A 20,494-nucleotide genomic window follows, 5' to 3' on the forward strand; every position below is an offset into this window, starting at 1 on the left:
TTTATGTTATTTGATAATTGCACTGTTATTATGAGGAACTTTAACTCTTATGAATTTTTTACATTACTTTTCTATTCAGCTTATTATTATTTTGTTAGATAAAACTGTTTTTTTTTAAAATGATGCTGTTGTTAGATAAAACTGTTATTATAGATAATCTTTTATACATGGAATGGCATGCATGCAGCGAGGAGATTTGAGGCAGTGGAGGTCTCTGCTGCATGGATTTAATTATCATGTTTACAGAATGGCTTGGTGTTGAATTTTTGTTGATTTCATGTTTGGTGATGGGGGTGAAGGAGAGGGAATGGGAGGGAGAGGAAGAGAGGGGAAAAGGGCAAGAGGACGAAAGGGACAGAGGGACAGAGAGGAACAGAGGGAGAGCGGAAGAGAGGGAGAGTGGAAAGAGGGAGAGAGGGTGATAGGGGGAGAGGGAGAGTGAGGGGGAGAGGAAGAGTGAGGGGGAAAGGGGATGAGGGGAACAGAGAGGGAGGGAAGTCAGAGTGCGAGGGAGAGAACCAAGAGGGAGAGAGAGGGGAGGGAGAGGGAAAAGGAGAGAGGGGAGAGGGGGAAGAGGGAGAGGGGGAAGGGGGAGGGGGAGGGGGAGCAAGGGTAAGGGAGAGGAGAAGAAGAGGGAGTGGTGGGGGAGTGATTGAGGGAGTTAGGGAGAGAGGGAAAGAGGAAGGAGGGAGAAGGGAGAGGAGGAGGTGTTAGAGAAAGAGGGAGAGAGGTATTGAAAGGGCCTGAGAGGGAGAAAGGTAGAGAGGGAGAAGGATGGGAATATTTTGAGCACTCGAAACCAATGGAGGAATTAGGTATAACTTACATAGTAAAATATTTTGATTAGGTAAAATATTTCTAACCACCCATGACTCAGGCTTCTGATTTAGCACAACTGACTTAGGTGTCTAATCTTTCACCAAACAACATTTAAACAAATTGTCTGCCCCAACCTATAGGTGCAGATGGCTTGTATCTCCAGTCACAAGTTCAGGTTGCCTTAACTTGAGTCAACTTGTTGGTGACTAGATACAGGCTTTAAAAGGCTCCCCCAAAAAAGTTGAGGCAACTCAAGTGGACTCACAGGTGATTTGACGATTACTATATAAACCACATAATCATCTTAATACTGGTTTCCTAGATGCTGATTATGTTGGAACAAAGGTTGATAGGTGATCATGGAGTATTATTACACCTTTGTAGGTGGTAACATTGTTAAATGGAAAGTAATATGGTTAGATCTGGTGCTAACAACATATGAACCAATGTAGGTTAAATTCTTAGTAATGAAACTTTATTTCTTAGTTGAGAAGCCTATGGTAATGGGTTATGACAATCATGCAGCTATTTAATTGAAAATAATCCAATATCCAACAAAAAGACCAAGCACAATGAAGTAGATTGTCAATTAGAGAGGCAGTGAGTGCAAGAGCACAACTCTATAAGTCCGTTTCAACGACCAACTCAAAGACCGCATGCAGCTATTTAATTGAAAATAATCCAATATCCAACAAAAAGGCCAAGCACATTGAAGTAGATTGTCAATTAGAGAAGCAGTGAGTGCAAGATCACAACTCCGTATGTCCGTTTAAACGACCAATTCAATGATCACAACTCAAAGGTGGTCATTGGATGGTGTGAACATGTTTCCCCTCCTCTGTGGCACCATTGGGATATCTTTCGGGAAATTTTAGATTTTACTTCACTTCACACTTGTATTTGGTCTCACATTCCGAGATCTGCAAATTTGGCTGCAAATGTGCTAGCCAAGCAGGGAGCGTCCCTGCAATCTCTTGTTGTAAGGGAGTTGCTCCCTCTTCCTTTGTAATTTTTTTTTTGTTTATATATAAATACATCTATATCAAAAAAAAAAAAAAAGTCCATTTCAACAACCATCTCAATGACCTCTATACTAGAAGTCTTCAATAAGAAATAATTTGATGTATTTTTAACAAGTTAAGGTTCTTTAATATATATGTTCCAACTTGAAGCAGAGTGTTAAGATATGTAACTTTCCTCCACAAGGGCTTTCCTTTAATTTTGTATAATCAGTGAGAGATGTCAAGCATGTTGACGTAAATAGGAGCATTTTCTTCTCAAAAGTTATGCCACTAAAGTGAAAGTTGGTGTTAGAGGTAATATCGTGACCTCATAATATGTTATTCAGTTAATAATGAAAGAAGGGAGAGAGGTCGACATCTTGACTTAATCTCTCTCTTATTTTTCTGCAACTGCATTGTTCCTCTCTTCATCTCTTCACTAAATCAATTATCTTCTCAATTACTACTTTTTTTTTAATGAAGATGTATAAGCTATTAAAAGAGTAAAGAGTACAATACCTAGCTAAATAGGGCATTCCTCCACAACAAGGTGTTGGAGTGAAACACCTAATTTAACCTAAGTGCCAACTAGATGATTAGCTGACCTAGGAATATGCTTCCAATGACAATTTACAAGAGAAATTAAATTAAAAATATCAAAGAACATATCCCAGTGTCGCCATCGTGGAGGAGCTGACTTCGCACACCAATTGATAACAATTTTAGAATCACCTTCAATGCAGAGAGGCCCTTGAAGATCTGCAACCCATTAAGTAATCCGAAGAGCTCAGCAGTGGTTGAATCTGAGATTCCAATTGGCCCAGCAAAAGAGAAAAGAAGAATACCATTACCGTCATGGATAACTCCACCAAAACCCGTAGGGTCTGGGCATCCAAAGGCGATTCCGTCAAAATTCAATTTGTAGTAGCCCATCGAAGGGGGGGACAAAATTTCCATAATTAGGGGACGAGAAGGATAAGACATGCCAGCTATCAACCGCCAATTCCCACGAAGGTTGGAGCCATTAAGATTTCGGAATTCCTTACACATAAGGATCCACGTAAAAACTTGGCCAACAATTTTTTCTATCAATATATCGCTAGGGATAGATTTTAAATTGAATTTTCGGTTGTTTCTTTCTTTCCATAACGCCCAAATGATATAACCAACATAGCATGAGATAAGTAATTTCCCGAGTTTTGGGAGGCTAGCATTGGTAACTGAGAAGATTGTAGATGTAAGATTTTGAGAGCGGCAGTACTGGAAACCGATTTTGTTGAGGAGGCTAGTCCAGACAATGTGGGCAAAATTACAATGTAAGAGGACATGGGTGGCTGTTTCTGGAGAAGTTTGGCAGAAGGGACACAAGGGGTTTTGGACAGGTGTTCCTTATCGGAATAAAGAATCGGACGTGAGGATTTTATTTCGACGTGCACTCCAGATAAAACATTTTGCAAAAGGAGGGGCAAACAAGGTCCATGTAATGGTTGCATGATGATTGGTTTGAGGGGGGTTGGGGATCCTCAAAAAATTATAAGCAGAGGAAGCGGAAAAAGTACCTTGGGTGCAAGGTGTCCACATAAGAGTATCGGGCACATTTCGGGGGCTTACCGAGGATAGACAAGCGATGAGGTTGGATGTCATCAAAGCCTCAGAGTCCAAAAGCACTCTCCGGAGATTTAAGTTCCATCCACTAGAATCGATCCACTAGTCTAAGATAGTGGCTTCCATATTTCTGGCCAAGTTTAAGATCAAACTATGGTTGATGTTGATACTGCGGGGTCCCGTCCACCAGTCTTACCAAAATTTTGTCAGATTTCCCTTACAAGTGTAGCATTTGACAACCTTTTTGAAATCAGGTAACAATATTACAATTTTTATCCACACGAGGGACAGCCTATTACATCTCCAACCAGATAATATATTTGCTTTAGCAACAACTAAAGTCCTCCAAATCATATGGAGATACAGATTAAATTTTCAAATCCATTTAAGTAGCAGGGTCGAATTAGTGGTAGCAGTATCATGGATCCCAAGACCTCCAACGAGTTTAGGTTTGCATACCTCAGCCCATTTCACAAGACCATACTTCCTTTCACCGTTCGGTCCTCCCCACAGAAATCTCCTTTTGAGTAGTTCAATTCTTTTCCGGACAGAAGCAGGACATTGATATAATGAGAGGAAATAAGATGGGATACCGTGCAGGCAAGACTTAATAAGAACAAGCTTACCTGCTTTGGAAAGAAATCTTCCTCTCCAGGAAGCCAGAAGACCCTCCAGACGCTCAATAATAGGATGCCAAGAGCTTTTGGAAGGCAGAGCAGATGATAGGGGGAGGCCCAGATAATTACAGGGAGGTGTAGCAATTTTGCATCCCAGATAACAAGCCATAGAGTTCAACACATTAGGAGCAATATTGAAGCCAGTGATGAAGAATTTTGCCCAACTTACCTTTTGTCCATATGAGAGTTCAAATAAGTTAAGCAAGGCTTTAATATGAGATATTCCGTTCATTGTTCCTTCACCAAAGAGAATGGTGTCATCAGCATACTGAAGAAGGGCAATATCTTGACTGGGTTCATCAAAGATGGGGCTCAGCCAACCAGAATTTTTTGCAAGACGGACCATAGATACCAGGTATTCTGCAATGAGAGTGAAGGGGAAAGGAGATAAAGGGTCTGTTTGCCGAATACCTCTAGTTGCGTTAAAAAAACCACAAGGTTTTCCATTAACAATGACAGAGTATGACACATTCGAGAGACAACTTCTCATCCAAAATTTCCAGCGGATCCCAAAACCCATTTTGTCAAAAAGTTGGTCAATTTGTTTCCAGTTGACACGGTCGAAGGCTTTTTTCAAAGTCAGGTTTCAGGACGAATTTGGGCAGCTTTTATTTTTTTAAGAAGTCTAGGAGTTCATGGGCTGCCATTGTTGAGTCAAGAATATTTCGACCACGAATAAAAGCGCTCTGACAAGGGTTGATGATTTTCGGAAGGAAGGATACGAGGCGGTTGGCAAGAATTCAACCTATGATTTTGTAAAAACTAGTGGTGAGGCGGATAGGTCTAAAATCTTGGGGAAGGGCTGAGTTGGCCTTTTTTGGAATCAAAGCAATGAAAGACGCACCAACAACTTTGCGAGTGATACCGACTTCGTGCAAATTTTGAACAAATGCATACACATCACTTTTTACTACTCCCTAGAATTTGTGATGGAACTCAGTGTTGAAACCATCTGGACCAGGGGTTTTGTCCTTAGGAAGGCCAAGACAAGCCAGATCAATTTCTTCAGGACTGAAAGGGCGTTCAAGTTCATCCGCATCAGAAGAGGAGATACGCTTATATACAAGCCGGTATAGTGTAGGACGGTTGAAACATTCCTCGGAATAAAGATCTAAAAAGAACTTGACAAGAATGTTAGATATGGAGGGGCTATCTGTGATCACCTAGTCTCCATGACAGAGAAATGTGATACGGTTAGCCCTCCTTCTGGCCGAGGCAATAGCATGGAAAATTTTTGTATTTCCATCCCCCTCGGCCAGCCAACGGAATCTAGCTTGTTGTTTCTAGTGCATAGTATCATTTCGAAGAATATTTGAAAACACAAGATTCAATTTATTTTTGAGAAGTAAATCAGGAGAAGAAAGGGACCTTCGCTCTTCAAGGAGATCAAACACGGATAAGCGGCGGCAGATCAAATCTTTCCGAGAGGCAACAGCAGCGCAGTGGTTGAGAGACCGTGTGTGGATCTTCGCCTTCAAGTCTTTGAGCTTGAGAGGGAGCGACCAACCCGGGTTAGGGTGATGAGAGAGTTCTCGCCACCATACAGCAAGATCGGAATTGAAGGATTCATCAAGGATCTAGAAGTTTTCAAATCAAAACGGAGATCAACCCCAAGCTGGGGGAGGGGGGTGTATTGATTTGAATCGGCCAATGATGGGAGCCAATTTTATTGAGGACTTGGCCCGATGTGTTGGGGAAAAGATGGAGTCACTCATTATTTGCAAAGAATCTATCAAGTTTGGAGAGGACAGGGGGGTTTTGGCCGCTTGACCAAATGAATTTTTTTCCAAAGAGTGGGACTTTAGAGAGTTCAAGGCTACAAATGAGATCCGAAAAGGCCTTCATTATGGAAGAGGTTCTAATGGCTGGAGGGCATTTTTTAGAACATCGAAGAATGGCATTGAAATCACCAGCAAGGAGCTAGGGCAGGTCCCAGAGTTGGATGAGGAAAATTTCTTCCCAAAAAGAGGCACGGTCATTGTGACGAGTTGGCCCATAGATGGCAACTAGGGCTCAGAATGTCCCCAAGGATTTGTCCCAAAAAAGATACCGATAGAGAATTGGCCTGGCTGAGTGAGAGTGGCTTCAACTGAATTTGGGTTCTAGATGACAAGGATGCCACCAAAATGCCCAATCGCGTCAACCTTCACCCATTCAGGTCCGAGTCATACCAAAGATCACGAGCGACAGAATTATCAAAAGATTGTAACTTAGTTTCAACCAATATTACAATATTTGGCTTACATTCAAAAAGGGCCAGCTTGATAATCACGTGTTTAGAGCGTGAGCCGATTCCTCTGAAGTTCCATGAGAGAACAATCATGGGGCAGGGGTACTCATTTCCTCGAATTCCTACGAAGGGTACTCATGCTCTTGATCTTTGAGGAACTGGATGAAGTAGTCTTAAGCCTCAGTCTGGGAGATCTGAGAGAAATTTGCCAGATAATCAAGTCTTGGAGGGAGGAGATTCGGTGGAGGGCTTTAGGAGTGCTTGGTTTTGATGGGCTATTTTCTCTGGCCTTGCTCTTTTTCTTCCTTCTGGAAGCAAAGGGGGTGATGGGAGGCTTTTTTTTCGGAGTTCTTCTAGAGTATGTGTGAGCAAAAGGAGAGATGGGAGATTTGTTGGCGGAACTTGAGGCCTCCATTGGATTATCAGACTTAGGCTTAATAGTCGCCAGAGCGGTTGGACAAAGAATGTGGGGGGAGAGGGTATTTAAACAAACTGGCAGTTGTTTATTTGGTAGGGTGAAGTGATTGTGCCATTCAATGAGATTAGGACAGTCCTTGGGGTTTGAGACCCACCAATCTTCTACATCATAGAAGAATCCTGAGTCTGAACTGTCGTCAGTTGGGGAATCATTATTCTGGATGGGTGACAGAAGGATGGGGGATTGCCAAATGGCGGTACTGAGAAAACTATTTGGGGAGTTGTGGCTCGATGTGGTAGGGGTGGCGAAGAAATTTTTGAGTGTGTGTGTGAGATGACATGTAGACAGAGTCAGGTTTGGGACAATTGGAACAATCTCCTGTCCATCGATAGGACAAGAGTCAAAAGGATCAGGTAAGTTTAGATCGTAGAAAATGGGTGGGTATTTCTAAGTTTTTTCTAACTAGATGGTAGTGGGGCTGGGGACATTTGTGTTTTTGGGGAATGCGTAAGAGGCGCAGTACTTGAGTGGGGTAAAGTCGCATTAGGAAGGGGGGAGGGGAGGGCCATTGATTGGGGGGAAGATATTCCACGGAATCAAGGCAAGTGGCGGAGGAGTCGAAGAGGTGGAGAGGGTGGCGCTTGAGGTGGATATCTGAGTAGGTAAAGGGGCTGCTAGAGTAGGGGGCTGAGAGGGTATGGATGGGACAAGTTTTAGGGGTGGGGCTCGAAGAGGAGGGATTGGTGATCTGATGGCGCAAGATTCGGGGGGGGCGAGGGGGTTTGGGGAGGAGTTTTGAGGACGGTGCAGGAAGAAGATTTCTCGGAATTTGGGCGATATCTGCCCCATTGGCAAGTGACAGGGTGAGGTAGGGAGATTTGACCAAAGGCGGCATGAGAGGTTTCGATGTGATAAGTGGGGATATCGAAGTTGAAAGGGCACGAGATTCAAGGGGGATGGTGTTCGGGGAATATGCAAAGGGGAGATTTTTCTGGAACTGGGCACTGTTAGCCCGACTGACAGGTGGCGGTATGGTGGAGGGCGGTTTGACCGAGGGTGGCAATGTGGTGGAGGGCGGTCTGACCGAGGGTGGCGGAAGGATGTTTGATTTGGCAGGCTGGTTTGGTTCAGGTTAGATGAAAGGGGGTGATTCCGAATTTATTTTTTTATTTTTGAATTTTGAATTTGGTTTCGGGACAGCTATCTCTGTAGGATCCTTTGGTGGTTCCATGTTTGCCTGGTTCCGGTTTGACTCAAGGCCAGGCAGGTTCAAAACTGACTCTGGATTTTTTTGAGTCAACCCAGACTGAGTTGGACTCGGCGGGAGACCTTTCGAGTCTAAAACCATGGCGGGAAGGATTACCAAGTCTTTGAACTCCAGGATGACCCAGGTAGTGGTCACGCCGGAGATACATAGTGAGTGCCACTTACCGGAGATTTTGGCCGAAGGAGGAATTTCTCCCAGTGTAGGAACGTCGGCTGATCTTCTACCCAAATGAATTCCCCGAAGATGCGCGCTAGGGATTCCAAAGTGTGTCTGCTTCGTAGCTCGACGAGAATGCCTCGAACAACCACCCAGTGGCCTAAAAGGAGGGTTGTGAGGCCAGAGGTCCAATCTTCCATGTTCAGGATTGGAGATCCCACTTCGTTCTTCAGTTTATGCATTTTTTTACGGTCTTTTGCCGAGTTGAAGACTATAAACCATTGTTTGTCCTGAACCTGAGTAGTGGCTTGGACTTCGATCGTTGGTGCTCTTCCATGGATCCAATGCCTTATTTGTTGGCCAGAGTTATTGGTTGGATGGACAGAGATGACTGCAGCCAAGGATAGTCGGCGCACTCCTTCGGTCATAGCTTGGGCCAAGAGGGTAAGAGTATAGTGTTTTTCATGTTGTAAGATTTGAGGAGGGGGCAGGGTTGGAAGAGTGGCGTTTGGTTTCGGACTCTGTAGAGGGGGTGGAAGTATGGGCGGCTGGGAAGGGTTAGTAATTTTCTGGATGGGGGTAGCGGGAGGATGAGAGGTTGTTGGATTTTTTAGGACCCGTAGCAAAGTTAGGCAGAAATTTTTCCAACCAAGTCCAGAATTAGGGCTTTGGGGTAAGAAAACCATACTCATTGTTAACAATCCGCGACACTGAGTGATGGCGCATTTGAGCTGGCCTCCATGATATTGGGTATGGAGTTGAAATTCCAAGTCGCCCGTGAAAAGGGACCCTCCGAAGCTTTTGCCCATCTTACAAGTATGGATCTTGCAAAGATGGCCAGGAAAGCTTCCGCGGCTCTGATTGGAAGAGAGATGAAGGATTTCTTCGGGCCGGATCGGGAGAGGATGAGAATGACATCCCCATTCTTCTCTCACGTTCGCCGGAAGGAAACGATTGTGTTTCCATTTCAAAAACAAATTCAAAGGTTTCTTCTAACCTTACTCTTCATCTTGAGGTTCGGCTAATGATGGTTTGCCAACCAGGGTCGCTATCTTTTTGCGGAATTTGACCTTCTTCTTCTTTCGCTTCGTTTCTCTGATGTTAGTGTTGTTGGGGCTGCCGCTGCTTCTCAGGACGTGATTGATTGTCTCCGCGATCTGAGTTGTGTCCCACCCGAAGAGTTGGGCCAGAAAGGGGAGGGGGGTTTGCGGGGGGAGGGAAGCGGTGTGTCCCTCGTGGGCGCAGTGCTCTCTGCCTTCCGTGTGGGGCCATTTCTCAATTACTACTTTTAAAACAATGTATTGTACCATTTATCTGCTTACTGAACCAAGTTGCCACTAGTTCCATAATTCCAATTCAAAGAAAAAAAAAATTCTTTTTTTTTCTTTGCCCACCCCAAATCACAATACACTATTCCTAAAAAAGGTATATTTTACATGGGAAAAGGAAGGAAATAAAAAATACCATAATCTTTTCAAATAATACAAAGTAGAAATTATTAAAAACTTAAATGATAAATTCTTTTTGTAAAATAATGAAACTATTAAGAAAGAGCTATATGCTATTTTCATAACGATTGGAAGTACCGAGGAAAATACTCATAAATACTACTAATTCCAACAACAAATGCACCTGATTTTCTGCCACAGCTCTCAAAAACTCAGCTCTGACTTTGTAGGCGGGTAGCTTATCCCTGAATGACTGCATCAACTTTGCACCAGCACTTGCCTGCAATCAAAGTACAAATTTAGAAAAATTCTCCTCAATGACTTCGTATGGTATTTCTTCCTTTCTTTATGCTTTTTGCAGACCCTAATAGAAGTTTTTTTTCCCTTTCGATGAAGCATGATACCAGGTATTTCTTTCCCTTTCTGCAAAATGTGATACCAGGTAATTCTTTTGCCCATCCAATAAAAGTGTATGATACATGCCTTCATCCTTTCCTGCAAATTCTTAAGTTCCGCATTGTGGTCCTCCTTTGCAACATCCCCATCCAATAGTAAAGCCCCTTTACTTATTCTTGATGAGCTAGAATATTTGCCTGACTGACTAGATGCACCGGAAGAATTGTCAATGGGCAATGCTTGTTTTGAGCTTGCTAAAAGATCTTCAACTCTTCTCTCAGTCTCTTTGGACATCTGAATCTGAAAAGGTTTATAAAATTCAGAACAGGGTGGAAAAGATAACTTCCTTGTTCTGTTTATAAGGGAATAATGCCTAATTTTGTTTTATTAAGGCATAATACATATTTTTGTTGACTAGAACTACACCTCTTTGTGGGTTGATCCATGCCATTCATCAAGATCTGCTCGGTAATTTGGCAACGGCACTTTACTGACAACAAGTGTCTTTCCTTTGTTATATGCATGGCTTCCCTTCCACAAGTACACAAATGACATTAACTCATTAGCAGGATAGAGCTCACGGTTAAAGAAAAGTCAGTTGGCAGAATCATCCATAGAAAAGGAATAGCAGAATCATCCACAGAAAAGGAATTTCTTGCTTGGTCAATTCAAAAAATTATATAACTACAACATATATGCTAGACAATAAGAAATGGAAACTCAGTTTATTCTGTATTTCCTGTAACCCTTGTTTAAGTAGTGAAACGCCCTTATGTATTATTAAATGAAGGGGTAGTTTAGTCATTATGTAAACAGGGACTTAATATATGCATCAGGGGTCAACCAATAAAAATTAAGCTCATGAATCCTTTCTTTCTCTTTCTCGTGTTCTGCTCTTTCTTTCTCAACCTCTCTCTTCCTCTCATCCTCCATATACTCTCTCCTCTATACCATTGTCGATGCAATCATACTCCTGAATTCGAGTCATGAATGATAAATTTGAGACCCCAAACCGCTGCTCTGATATCAAGTTGAAGTTTTAAATCCTTTCCTATCCTTCCCACATTCTTACCTGTCATGCAGCAGGCCCTCCCATGCATTGTTGTTTTTCCATTTCTCGGCTGTTTTACTAGCCTTATTCAAATAAGAGACCTATCTGTAATTTTTGTTGAGGACCTCTTTCTAATCTCGCTAATTTGCTGTAGATTTGAGAAATTCCGCAATTTTACTGTTTTTTACCTCTGTTTGTCCTACTTAAGTAATAATTGATAAAGTGAAAGTCTTTGTTAGTCAAATTGTAGTTACCTCCAATGAGCAAGGTAATAGCAATGTAGTAGAGGTAGAGGCGTTTATTTTCATAGAAAAGGTCAAAGTCATGGTCATTACAATGAATAGAACAGAGCATACACACACTATGGGTGTTCTAACCATTTAGTTGACAAGTGCTGGCAGTTTGCATGGGAAGCTTGAACTAGCCAAGGTTAACCAAGCATTAATAAATTCCAAGTATAAAATACATGCTTCAGCTTCCACATTTAAGGCACTTAAGGGTAAACACGTCACAATAAATGATGAATATGAGACTCTTCAAAGAATAAGGAGTATGTTTGTTTCCCCCAGAGCAACCTTAATGTCTGCAAGTATGAGCGGCCTGTCTTATTCCTTGTCTCGTTCATGGATAATCAATTCAAATGCCTCTGAGTTACTTTATCAATTTGAAGCATGTTAGACAAATAGATCTATTTCTTTGGTAAATGGCTCATAGACCCAAGTTAATGGAACAAGTTCCTCCCACATAACTTCTAATTTATCTCTATTTCAAAAAAAATGTTCTCCCTTGTCTCAAATTTTCCCTAGAGTCCATTATCAGTTAGTCAACTATTTAAAAATATCATACCAATAGTGACTTTGTTTTTCTATCCATTATGTCTTTCAGGATCTTCAGACAACATGGGTGATTGGAGGTGGTCAGAGAGTACAGTGGCCTATATTATATAGAGATTTACCCATCTATAACAACAGCAATCAAAACAATTTACTCCTCTGCACTGGAACTACAGGCTGTAAAAGAATAAAACATGTTAAAAATAGAAGAGAAGAGAAGAGGAGGAAGTAAGCCCCCAACCCTGTTTTATTGATTAATGAAGTGATAAATTAAAAAAGGACAAAAATGCCCTCTTCCTTATAGACCCAAGAAAACATAAAACACCCTCCATCTGATATACCAATCGGATACGCATATGATAAAAGAAGGTTCCCATTTTCATCATGAATCAACCCTCCTAAACCCGCAGGCCCCGAGCATCTAAACGCACTTCCGTCAAAGTTTAATTTAAAGTGCCCTACTGGAGGTCGAGACCAAGTTGTCATAATAGGAGGTCTAGGCAGAAAGGACATTTCTGCAATAAGTCACCAATTTTCGCACAAGTTTGATCCTTGTAAGTTACAAAATTCCTCAATAGGGGGGACTAAAGCGTTGCCAAAGGCCGAGAGTCAAAGAGTAGGAGACCAAGATATGTAACTGGCAAAATTCCCACTAAGAACCCCAAATAGTCAGTCATACCCTGAAGCACAGGTTAGTCGATATGATAGCCTAGGAGGGTGGTTTTCTTCCAATTAATGTTCTAACCAGAAGCCAATTCAAATAGTCCCAAAATAGCACGCAGTTTTCGGATCTGATCCAAAGTACCAACCCCAAAACAAATGGTATCATCTGCAAACTGAAAGATCGGTACATCAAAGGCTGCACAGTCCATCGTGGGGAGGAGCCAATCCAAGTTCTTGGCAGAATAGATCAAAGAGGATAGATATTCCGCTACCACATTGAAGAGCAGAGGGGAAAGGGGGTCTCCCTGCCTGATTCCCCTAGATCCCTTAAAATACCCGCAGGCGTTCCATTGAGAAGAATGGAATGGATTGCAGAGGAGATGCAACTTTGAATCCAGAAGCGCCATTTTTCCCCGAATCTCATCTTCCCCAGGAGAGTGTCCAGAACCTTCCAATTAACTTTGTCAAATGCTTTCCCGAAATCAAGCTTTAGGATGAATCTGGGAAGTTTTAAAGCCTTAAAATGGTGGATGAGCTTGTGATATGCCATGGCCGAATCTAATATATTTCTTCCCTTGATAAAAACACTCTGGCCATGATGAATGGCAATAGGGAGAACTGCCCTGAGGCGCGCAAACACCTTGTAGGCACTAGTAGTGAGACTGATCGGTCGGAAGTCAGATGGAAGTTCTATGTTATGCACACAATAACATTATTAAGTTATTTAGAGTCTAATTAATTGTTTTACTTTATTTTATTTTATTTCAGTTAAAGAATTAATAGGCCACATGGGTATTTTTGTAATATTTTATCTAGAACCTTGTCTGGTTGAACCCTATTTAAGGGGTAAGAGTAATGAGAAAAAGGGCAAGTATTGATTTAGCTAAACAAGGGTTTTGAGTTCTCCTCAACGAGCTCAGGGGTGTGCGTTCTCCTCAAAGAACCTAGGGTTTTCAAACTTCCCTTCGGCTTGATTTTCGTCTTTCTCTTCTTCCTCTCTACGAATCGTTGTGTCAAATCTGGGACCGTAACAACTAGTATCAGAGCAGGAAGAACGATTCTTCATCCTGAGAAAAATGGTTTGCCATGCGCAAGATATTGGAAGACATACGTGCAAGGTGTTTAGCAATGGAAGCAGTATGGTGTGAATCTTTCATTAAAATTTCTGCAAAGGAGAGGCATCTTGCTGCCGCAGAAAAGGAGGTCATACGACCTAAACTCGCTAGAGCAAACTCTGTCTCGGACGAAAAGAAAGGCCACAAGACAGAAAATTTCAACATCTTCGAGCAGGGAAGTCCAGCGACGGTCTAGAAAAATTCAATATCCCAAGCATGGAAATCAGATGGCGGGGACTCAGAAATTCCGAAATCAAAGGGGTATTCAGCACAACCCTCGTCAGAAAGTCCTGATTTGGGTTAGGCATCAACAACCCCCCTCTCATGGGAAGCAAAACATCTCCCAGAACAGGAGACGAAAAAAATCCGAGAGACCTTTGTCTCAAAAAATCTCCAAGCAGTGAAACCCCAAAGGGCTGTTATTCGCCACCGGAAAAAGAGGAGGCTCCGTCCGCTCCGTCAGACAAAAATCCGGTGGGCTTTGGCTTCAGGACGACACTTCTCACTATCAATCTCACTCTTGGTCTTGGCAGCACAACAGGAACCTGACTTCAACAAAATTTGGGGTAAGCTTCTGAGACAAATTTCTCAAAGTTTCATCTTCTCTTTTCTCAAATCACTCGATGTTTTACAAAATACCTCCCCAATGGCGTTGGGATTGTTCCGTGAAGCAGAGCAACAGAGAGATCACTCCAATTTTGACGAAATTCTGGTTTTTCTGTCTGAAATACAAGATGGAATTTTTTTGGGGATTCCGGGAATGGTAGAAAAAATTCTATGGGTGATTTATTTTTCTGTTGATGAGAACAGCACCAGTGCGTCTGTTCATTGTCAATTTCAAAACGTTGTGCCAAATTTTTTGGGTGTCATGTATGCTGCTGGGCCACTGTTCGTGGCAATTCTTCAACCCGATGTGAATTCTGGAAATGTGAGGATAGCCAACGTGAGAAATAATGGTGAGACTGTTAGATTGAACAGTCTGACGAATTGTCTACTTGCTGCTGCTATTGCAGTGCAGAAAGGGCTGAGGGCAGGGGCTCAAGTAGATAGATTGGTTGGAGCTAATTTAGAGGAGAAAATGAAAATGGAAGAGGTCGTGCAGCTGCTTGATGGAATGTCAGAAAGAAAGGTGAGTACTGGAATACTATGCTGAGTTTGATGTTTCTGGGAATGGTAGAGAAAGGGTTGTGGGGGATGATTGTTATTACTGTTGATGAGACAAAAATTATATTCTGGGCAGAGACTGGACAGCATATAAGTGCTGCAGTTTTGCGTGGGCATATTGATTTTGCGACTGATCCATGGCCATCAATTTCCCGGGATGCAAAAGAACTAGAAAACAAAAAAATGCTGAGAGCAGCTCCTAGAGAGCGACTTGCTGCAATTGCAATTCTAAATCATACATGGGTCCATAGCTCAGTGGTAGCGCACAGACAGACCGAACGTTTGAACTTATCCAGATGGACAGGTATGTTTAATTTCCTAATTCATGCTCATAAACATCACACCCCAGAGCGATACATGGAGATACGCAATAGGATTGTCTCAAAGTACTTAGAGAACCCTGGTATGAGAATCTCGCCTGCTGGCTGTCAAGCCCTTGTGAGGGGCTTTGAAGTCCATGACATCAACAGAATTGTTCGCTCTTTGGACCACTGGGGAATTATCAACTACATGGCTGCACCTTTACAACCTCAATCCAAGGCTGTGGGTCCAGTTATCCAAGAAGAGGCAAATGGGGACCTTCAAGTTTCTTCTGTTGCATTGAAATCCATTGATAATTTGATCCATTTTGACAAGCCAAAAAGCAGATATCGGTTGGAAGATGTGTATTTTGTGCCCTCGGTGAGTGTGGATGTTGGAGCTTATGACTTAGATGGAAGGATTCGAGAGAGATTGTCTGAGACCCATTGCTATTTTTGTTCAAAAGCATTGCTACATTCCTTTTATCACTCACGTAAGGAGGTGGATATAACACTTTGCTCTGAGTGCTTTCAAGATGGGAAGTTTGTAGCTGGTCATGCAAGCATAGATTTCATTAGGGTGGATAGCATGAGGGCTTACAGTGAGCTTGAGGGGGACAGCTGGACTGATCAGGAAACGCTATTGCTTCTTGAAGCATTGGCGAATTATAATGACAACTGGAATGAAATTGCAGATCTTGTTGGCACAAAAACAAAAGCACAATGCATTCTGCACTTCATTCGTCTGCCCATGGAAGATGGTCTATTGGAAAACATTGAATTTCCTGTTTCATCTAATGCCTCAAGTGATTCCAAAAATCCATTGTCAAATGGTAACCGTGATGTTCAAGGGACTTGTTCAAAAGTCCTTGATCATGGAAACAAAATCCCGTTTGAAAGCTCAGGGAATCCAGTCATGGTTTTGGTAGCATTTTTGGCATCTGCTGTGGGACCCCGAGTTGCTGCTGCTTGTGCACATGCATCTTTAACCTCACTGTCGAAAGATGACAGCCAAGGACACAATGCTGCTGTGGTAGTGCAGAAAACAGTGCTGAAAACAGGGTAGTGCAGACAACAGTGCTGCAAAAGGGAAGGCTTCAACTTGCTGCGGCAATGAATGCCAACTTTCCTGCTGCTGCTACAGAAATTCACCGGAGAGCACTACTTGCTCTTCGTGAGTCCTCTCAGCAGAATTACAGCAACGTTGCTGCTACCGACACAGGCCTAAACCATATTGGTCTGCGGCTGGAGAAAAGACTTCAACCGCAGAAGTATGTTGATATTTGTGAGAACATCATCAGGGACCAGTAAGTTCTACCCGCATTGAATGCTCTCTTTGCTGGTTACTGCCAATTGGGAAACCTTACCAGTGCTCACTCAATCTGTTCTTAAAGGGTCAAGAAGAAAAACCTGATCTCTGCCTTGTGTTGGAATTTTTGTGGAGCCATAGCAGCAATGTATACACAGACAAGTGAAGGACCACTGGATGAACTTGGGCAGCCAGCCGTAATTAAGAATCAGCTCAATCCGGTTACTGCGGTTACCGGGGACATGCTGCATTTTGCCAATGAGGCAACCGTTGGGGCAGATCACACAAGGGATGTTAATGTCGAAGCAGAAGTTGCCAGTTAAGAGCAGGTGATGGTTCAACTTGTTGTTTGGTTGCTTATCCGTATTGGGGTGTGCTACTGCAAGTGATGCTGGCGGTGTCGAAAAAGAAAAAAAAAAAATTTGCTTCTCAAGTGGAATGCTCCAGTTTTGTCGCCCAAAGGGCTGACACAGATATCACAGATGCTACTTGGGAGCAGGTGGAGACGTCGACAAGCAGACCCTAACTTCGAGCTTGAGGACAAGCTCTTTCTCCAAGGAGGGGTGTAATGTTATGCACGCAATAACATTATTAAGTTATTTAGAGTCTAATTAATTGTTTTTATTTGATTTACTTTATTTTATTTTAGTTAAAGAATTAATAGGCCACAGGGGCATTTTTGTAATATTTTATCTTGAACCTTGTAAGGGTGAACCCTATTTAAGGGGTAAGAGTAATGAGAAAAAGGGCAAGTATTGATTTAGCTAAACAAGGGTTTTGAGTTCTCCTCAACAAGCTCAGGGGAATGCGTTCTCCTCAAAGAACCTAGGGTTTTCAAGCTTACCTTCGGCTTGATTTTCTTCTTTCTCTTCTTCCTCCCTACGAATCAATGTGTCAGATCCAGGACCGTAACATTCCGCCCCTTCTTTTTTAGGGATGAGGGCAATAAACGAAACTCTAATGCTCCTAAATCTAATGCCATGATGATAGAACGAGTGGACCATGCAAGCAATATCGTCTCCGATGAAGGGCCAGCATCGGCAATAGAATTCCCCGTTGAAACCATCCGGGCCCGAAGCACAATCCAAAAGAATACCCAGAGCTGCTTTTTTAATTTCCTTACTGGAGAAAGGGAACTAGATGAGACTAGCTGCAGCTGAAGGAATAGCCTGGAAATGAACCCTTTCGAAGAAAGGGTCGGATTGGCTGGCAATCAGAATATAAATCTGCAAAAAAGTTCATCGGTGAGTCTGAAATAAAGGATCGATTTGAGGCATTCTCACTATTGACGTTGAGCATGTTGATGCGGTTGGCTCTTCTCCGTGCAAAGGCAACTGCATGGAAGAATTTAGTATTGGCATCCCCATCAGTGAGCCACTTAAATCTTGCACGTTGCTTCCAGTGCATGAGTTCACTATGAGCGAAGGACTACATTTGCCTCTAGAGGGCATATCTCAGGATAACTTCCGAGGAAGAGAGGCTTCTAGATTCCTCCTTAGAGTCAAGAGTGGCAATCTGAGAAAGGACGGAGGCCCTCTCGGTTGAGGAAGTGGACTTTCTCGCAGAAGCCCAGGATCGCAGCAACGGCATCAGCATCTTGAGCTTGGATGGGAAATTTCACCCGCTCGGGCCAGCCACAGCCATCCTCTCCTAGAAAGACTAAATAGAGAGGTCCCCCATCCAAGCATTGTTGAATCTGGGTGTTTACCATTAAGTATCATACAAAATTGAGATGTATAAGGTCAAGGATAGACTTTGCATTAGTTAGACACCAAAATATATAGTGATTCATCTTACCCAGGTTTGTTTCTTAGGGGAAGGAACATAAGGTGTGCATGTTGAAAAAAAAAAAAACGATTTATGGTTTAAAGCAAACCCCTAGAACATGATTTGAGAAATTCAAGATGGTTAAGAGATCTGATTTTAACAAAAGATCACTCTTTAGTTGTGCATAGAAGAAAATTTGAAGTTGTGATCTTAATAGTGCATCCACTCAACATCGTCATCTCTAGAAGTGACAAGGTAGGAAGTAAAGATACTAAAAGCTTATCTTAAACAAAATCTTTAGACCAAAGACTTACATAAGTTGATGTATTTTTTGAGTATAGAAGTGGTTCACAAAAAAAGCGTGGTGATTTTGCCAAAGGAAGTATATTACTGACTTATTGCAACAGACGGGATTGTTAGGAGCCAACCACAGACTCCTATAGATTTAAGGCTTGAGTTGCATGATATAGACCCACCAAGAAGGATAAAACAATGAATAAAAGGTTCGTTGGCAAACTGTTGTATGTAACTGTAGTTCACCCAAACATAAATTACGTTGTAGGAGAGGTTAGAAGATCCTAAGCGAGTTCATTATGATACATTGGTGAGAATCTTGTAGTATCTTAAAGGTGCTCTAAGAAACAGTTTGAAATATATACCACAACAGAATGTAGATGTGATCGGATACTCTAATGTAGATTATGCAAGATCCAACTTAGATAGAAGATACACAAATAGCTATTGCATATTTGTAGGCAAAAGCCTTGCAATTTGAAAGATCAAGAAACAAAATATGGTGTCAAATCAAGTGTAGAGGCAGAGATTAGAGCTTTAGCATACACACCATGTAAATTAATGTGGATTAAGGCTTTCATGGCAGAATTCAGATTTATTATCTAGAAGTCTATAGAAATCTTCTGTGACAATCGAGCGAAAAAAATTTATTACTAACAATCCAGCTTTCCATAGAAGGACAAGGCATAGAGAAGTGGGTTATGAGTCTCAACATGAACACTTTCAAGTCTCAACATCTTTTTTTACTTTTTGAGAATACCTAATCCTGATAAAAAATAAGAGGTCTCAAAATTTTGGAATAAAATTACTTCCTTATGTGTTTGCAAAGAAAAAAAACTGAACTAACCAACTATTCAGTGAATGACTTGCTGCCGCTAAATTGAACATAGGGCAAGTTAATTTAAAACTGAATCCTTCAACAACTTGGAAAAAATTTCAGCCATTCAAGATACCAGATTCACACATTTTGAGCTGACTTTTTGAGTTTTTTCCATAACAAGAGCAACCTCACTCAGAGTGGTCTACTCGTACCAAACTCTTGAAGTGGTTTGTCAAATGGATATTAAATACATTATACTAAGACTCGACCTAAATGATCAATTATGTACAATACGAGAATAGCTTATACGTAAGAGGCTGAGTAACATACATAAATACAACTCAATCAAAATAAATAAATAAATAAATAAAATAATAGAATCAGACAGTCAGACTTACAAGTAAAGTCCTAGTTGTTGAGCCATATTGGCCAGAGTTTGTTGCCCTTCCCTGCCATAGTTCTTCTTAACAATCAACTCTTGCTGGTTTCCTCCTTTCATTTGCTGCATCATAAGTCTCCACTCATCCTCATTGAGCACTTCTACCTGATAAATAAATAGATAAGAGATATGAAGTAATATATGCTAGCAATGTAAAGTAGAGAAATCCGCCATTCCATGTGGTCGAGACGTTTTTTCATGTTTACATTGCAATGTTGACTTCGTCTTACTTGCAGACGAATATTTAACATCCATTGAGCCAAAGTTTGTTACACATTGTTTCTTTATTCCGTGCTTGGTTTAACTTTAAAAAAAAAAAAAAAAAAAATCATCGAAGTACATGAACTGAAAAAGGCGGAGATAAAACCAAAATTCATAACAAACACTTAAGATAGGCATAAAAATACCTCTTTCTTAATCTTAGCCAGACGCTCAGCTCTCCAGACAGGGTCCCACCAACGCTGCTCGCCGCCGCCTCTTCCTCCACCTCCTCTTCCACCACCTTCTCTTCGTCCACCACCACCCCTTCCGCGTGGTCGAGCAGATGACATGGCGCTCCCCAACCTTCTAGAAGCTGTAACTGAACGTGAAGAGACGAACGGAAGAGCCCTAGCAGTTGCAGAAAAATGGCATTTAGACCAAAATATATGGGAGGAGGAGGTCTTCAACATCTACAGCGGCGGGGAGGGAGAAGTGCGCGCTTCCAGATGAGTCGCGTTACCA

The 20,494-nt window shown here is 42.0% G+C and overlaps 1 protein-coding gene across 1 annotated transcript in view; it reads right to left on the minus strand.

The window, feature by feature from the left end:
* The window catches only part of LOC137952981 (DExH-box ATP-dependent RNA helicase DExH1), a 71,821-nt gene extending 51,425 nt beyond the window's left edge, over positions 1 to 20,396 (minus strand). The window contains exons 1-5 of the mRNA XM_068800136.1: positions 20,179 to 20,396; positions 19,731 to 19,876; positions 10,444 to 10,543; positions 10,105 to 10,317; positions 9,806 to 9,901 (exon numbers count right to left, since the gene is read on the minus strand). Of these exons, the coding sequence (XP_068656237.1) occupies positions 9,806 to 9,901; positions 10,105 to 10,317; positions 10,444 to 10,543; positions 19,731 to 19,876; positions 20,179 to 20,322 (699 nt within the window). The 5' untranslated portion in view covers positions 20,323 to 20,396. The remainder of the gene's footprint in view (positions 1 to 9,805; positions 9,902 to 10,104; positions 10,318 to 10,443; positions 10,544 to 19,730; positions 19,877 to 20,178) is intronic.
* Between the last annotated feature and the right edge of the window lie 98 nt (positions 20,397 to 20,494).

Source organism: Aristolochia californica, unplaced genomic scaffold (assembly GCF_029961685.1).
Source record: "Aristolochia californica isolate CCGP_79_NKW_82.1479 unplaced genomic scaffold, dmAriCali1.0.hap1 SCAF_16, whole genome shotgun sequence".
In the NCBI taxonomy this organism is placed as follows: Eukaryota; Viridiplantae; Streptophyta; class Magnoliopsida; order Piperales; family Aristolochiaceae; genus Aristolochia; species Aristolochia californica.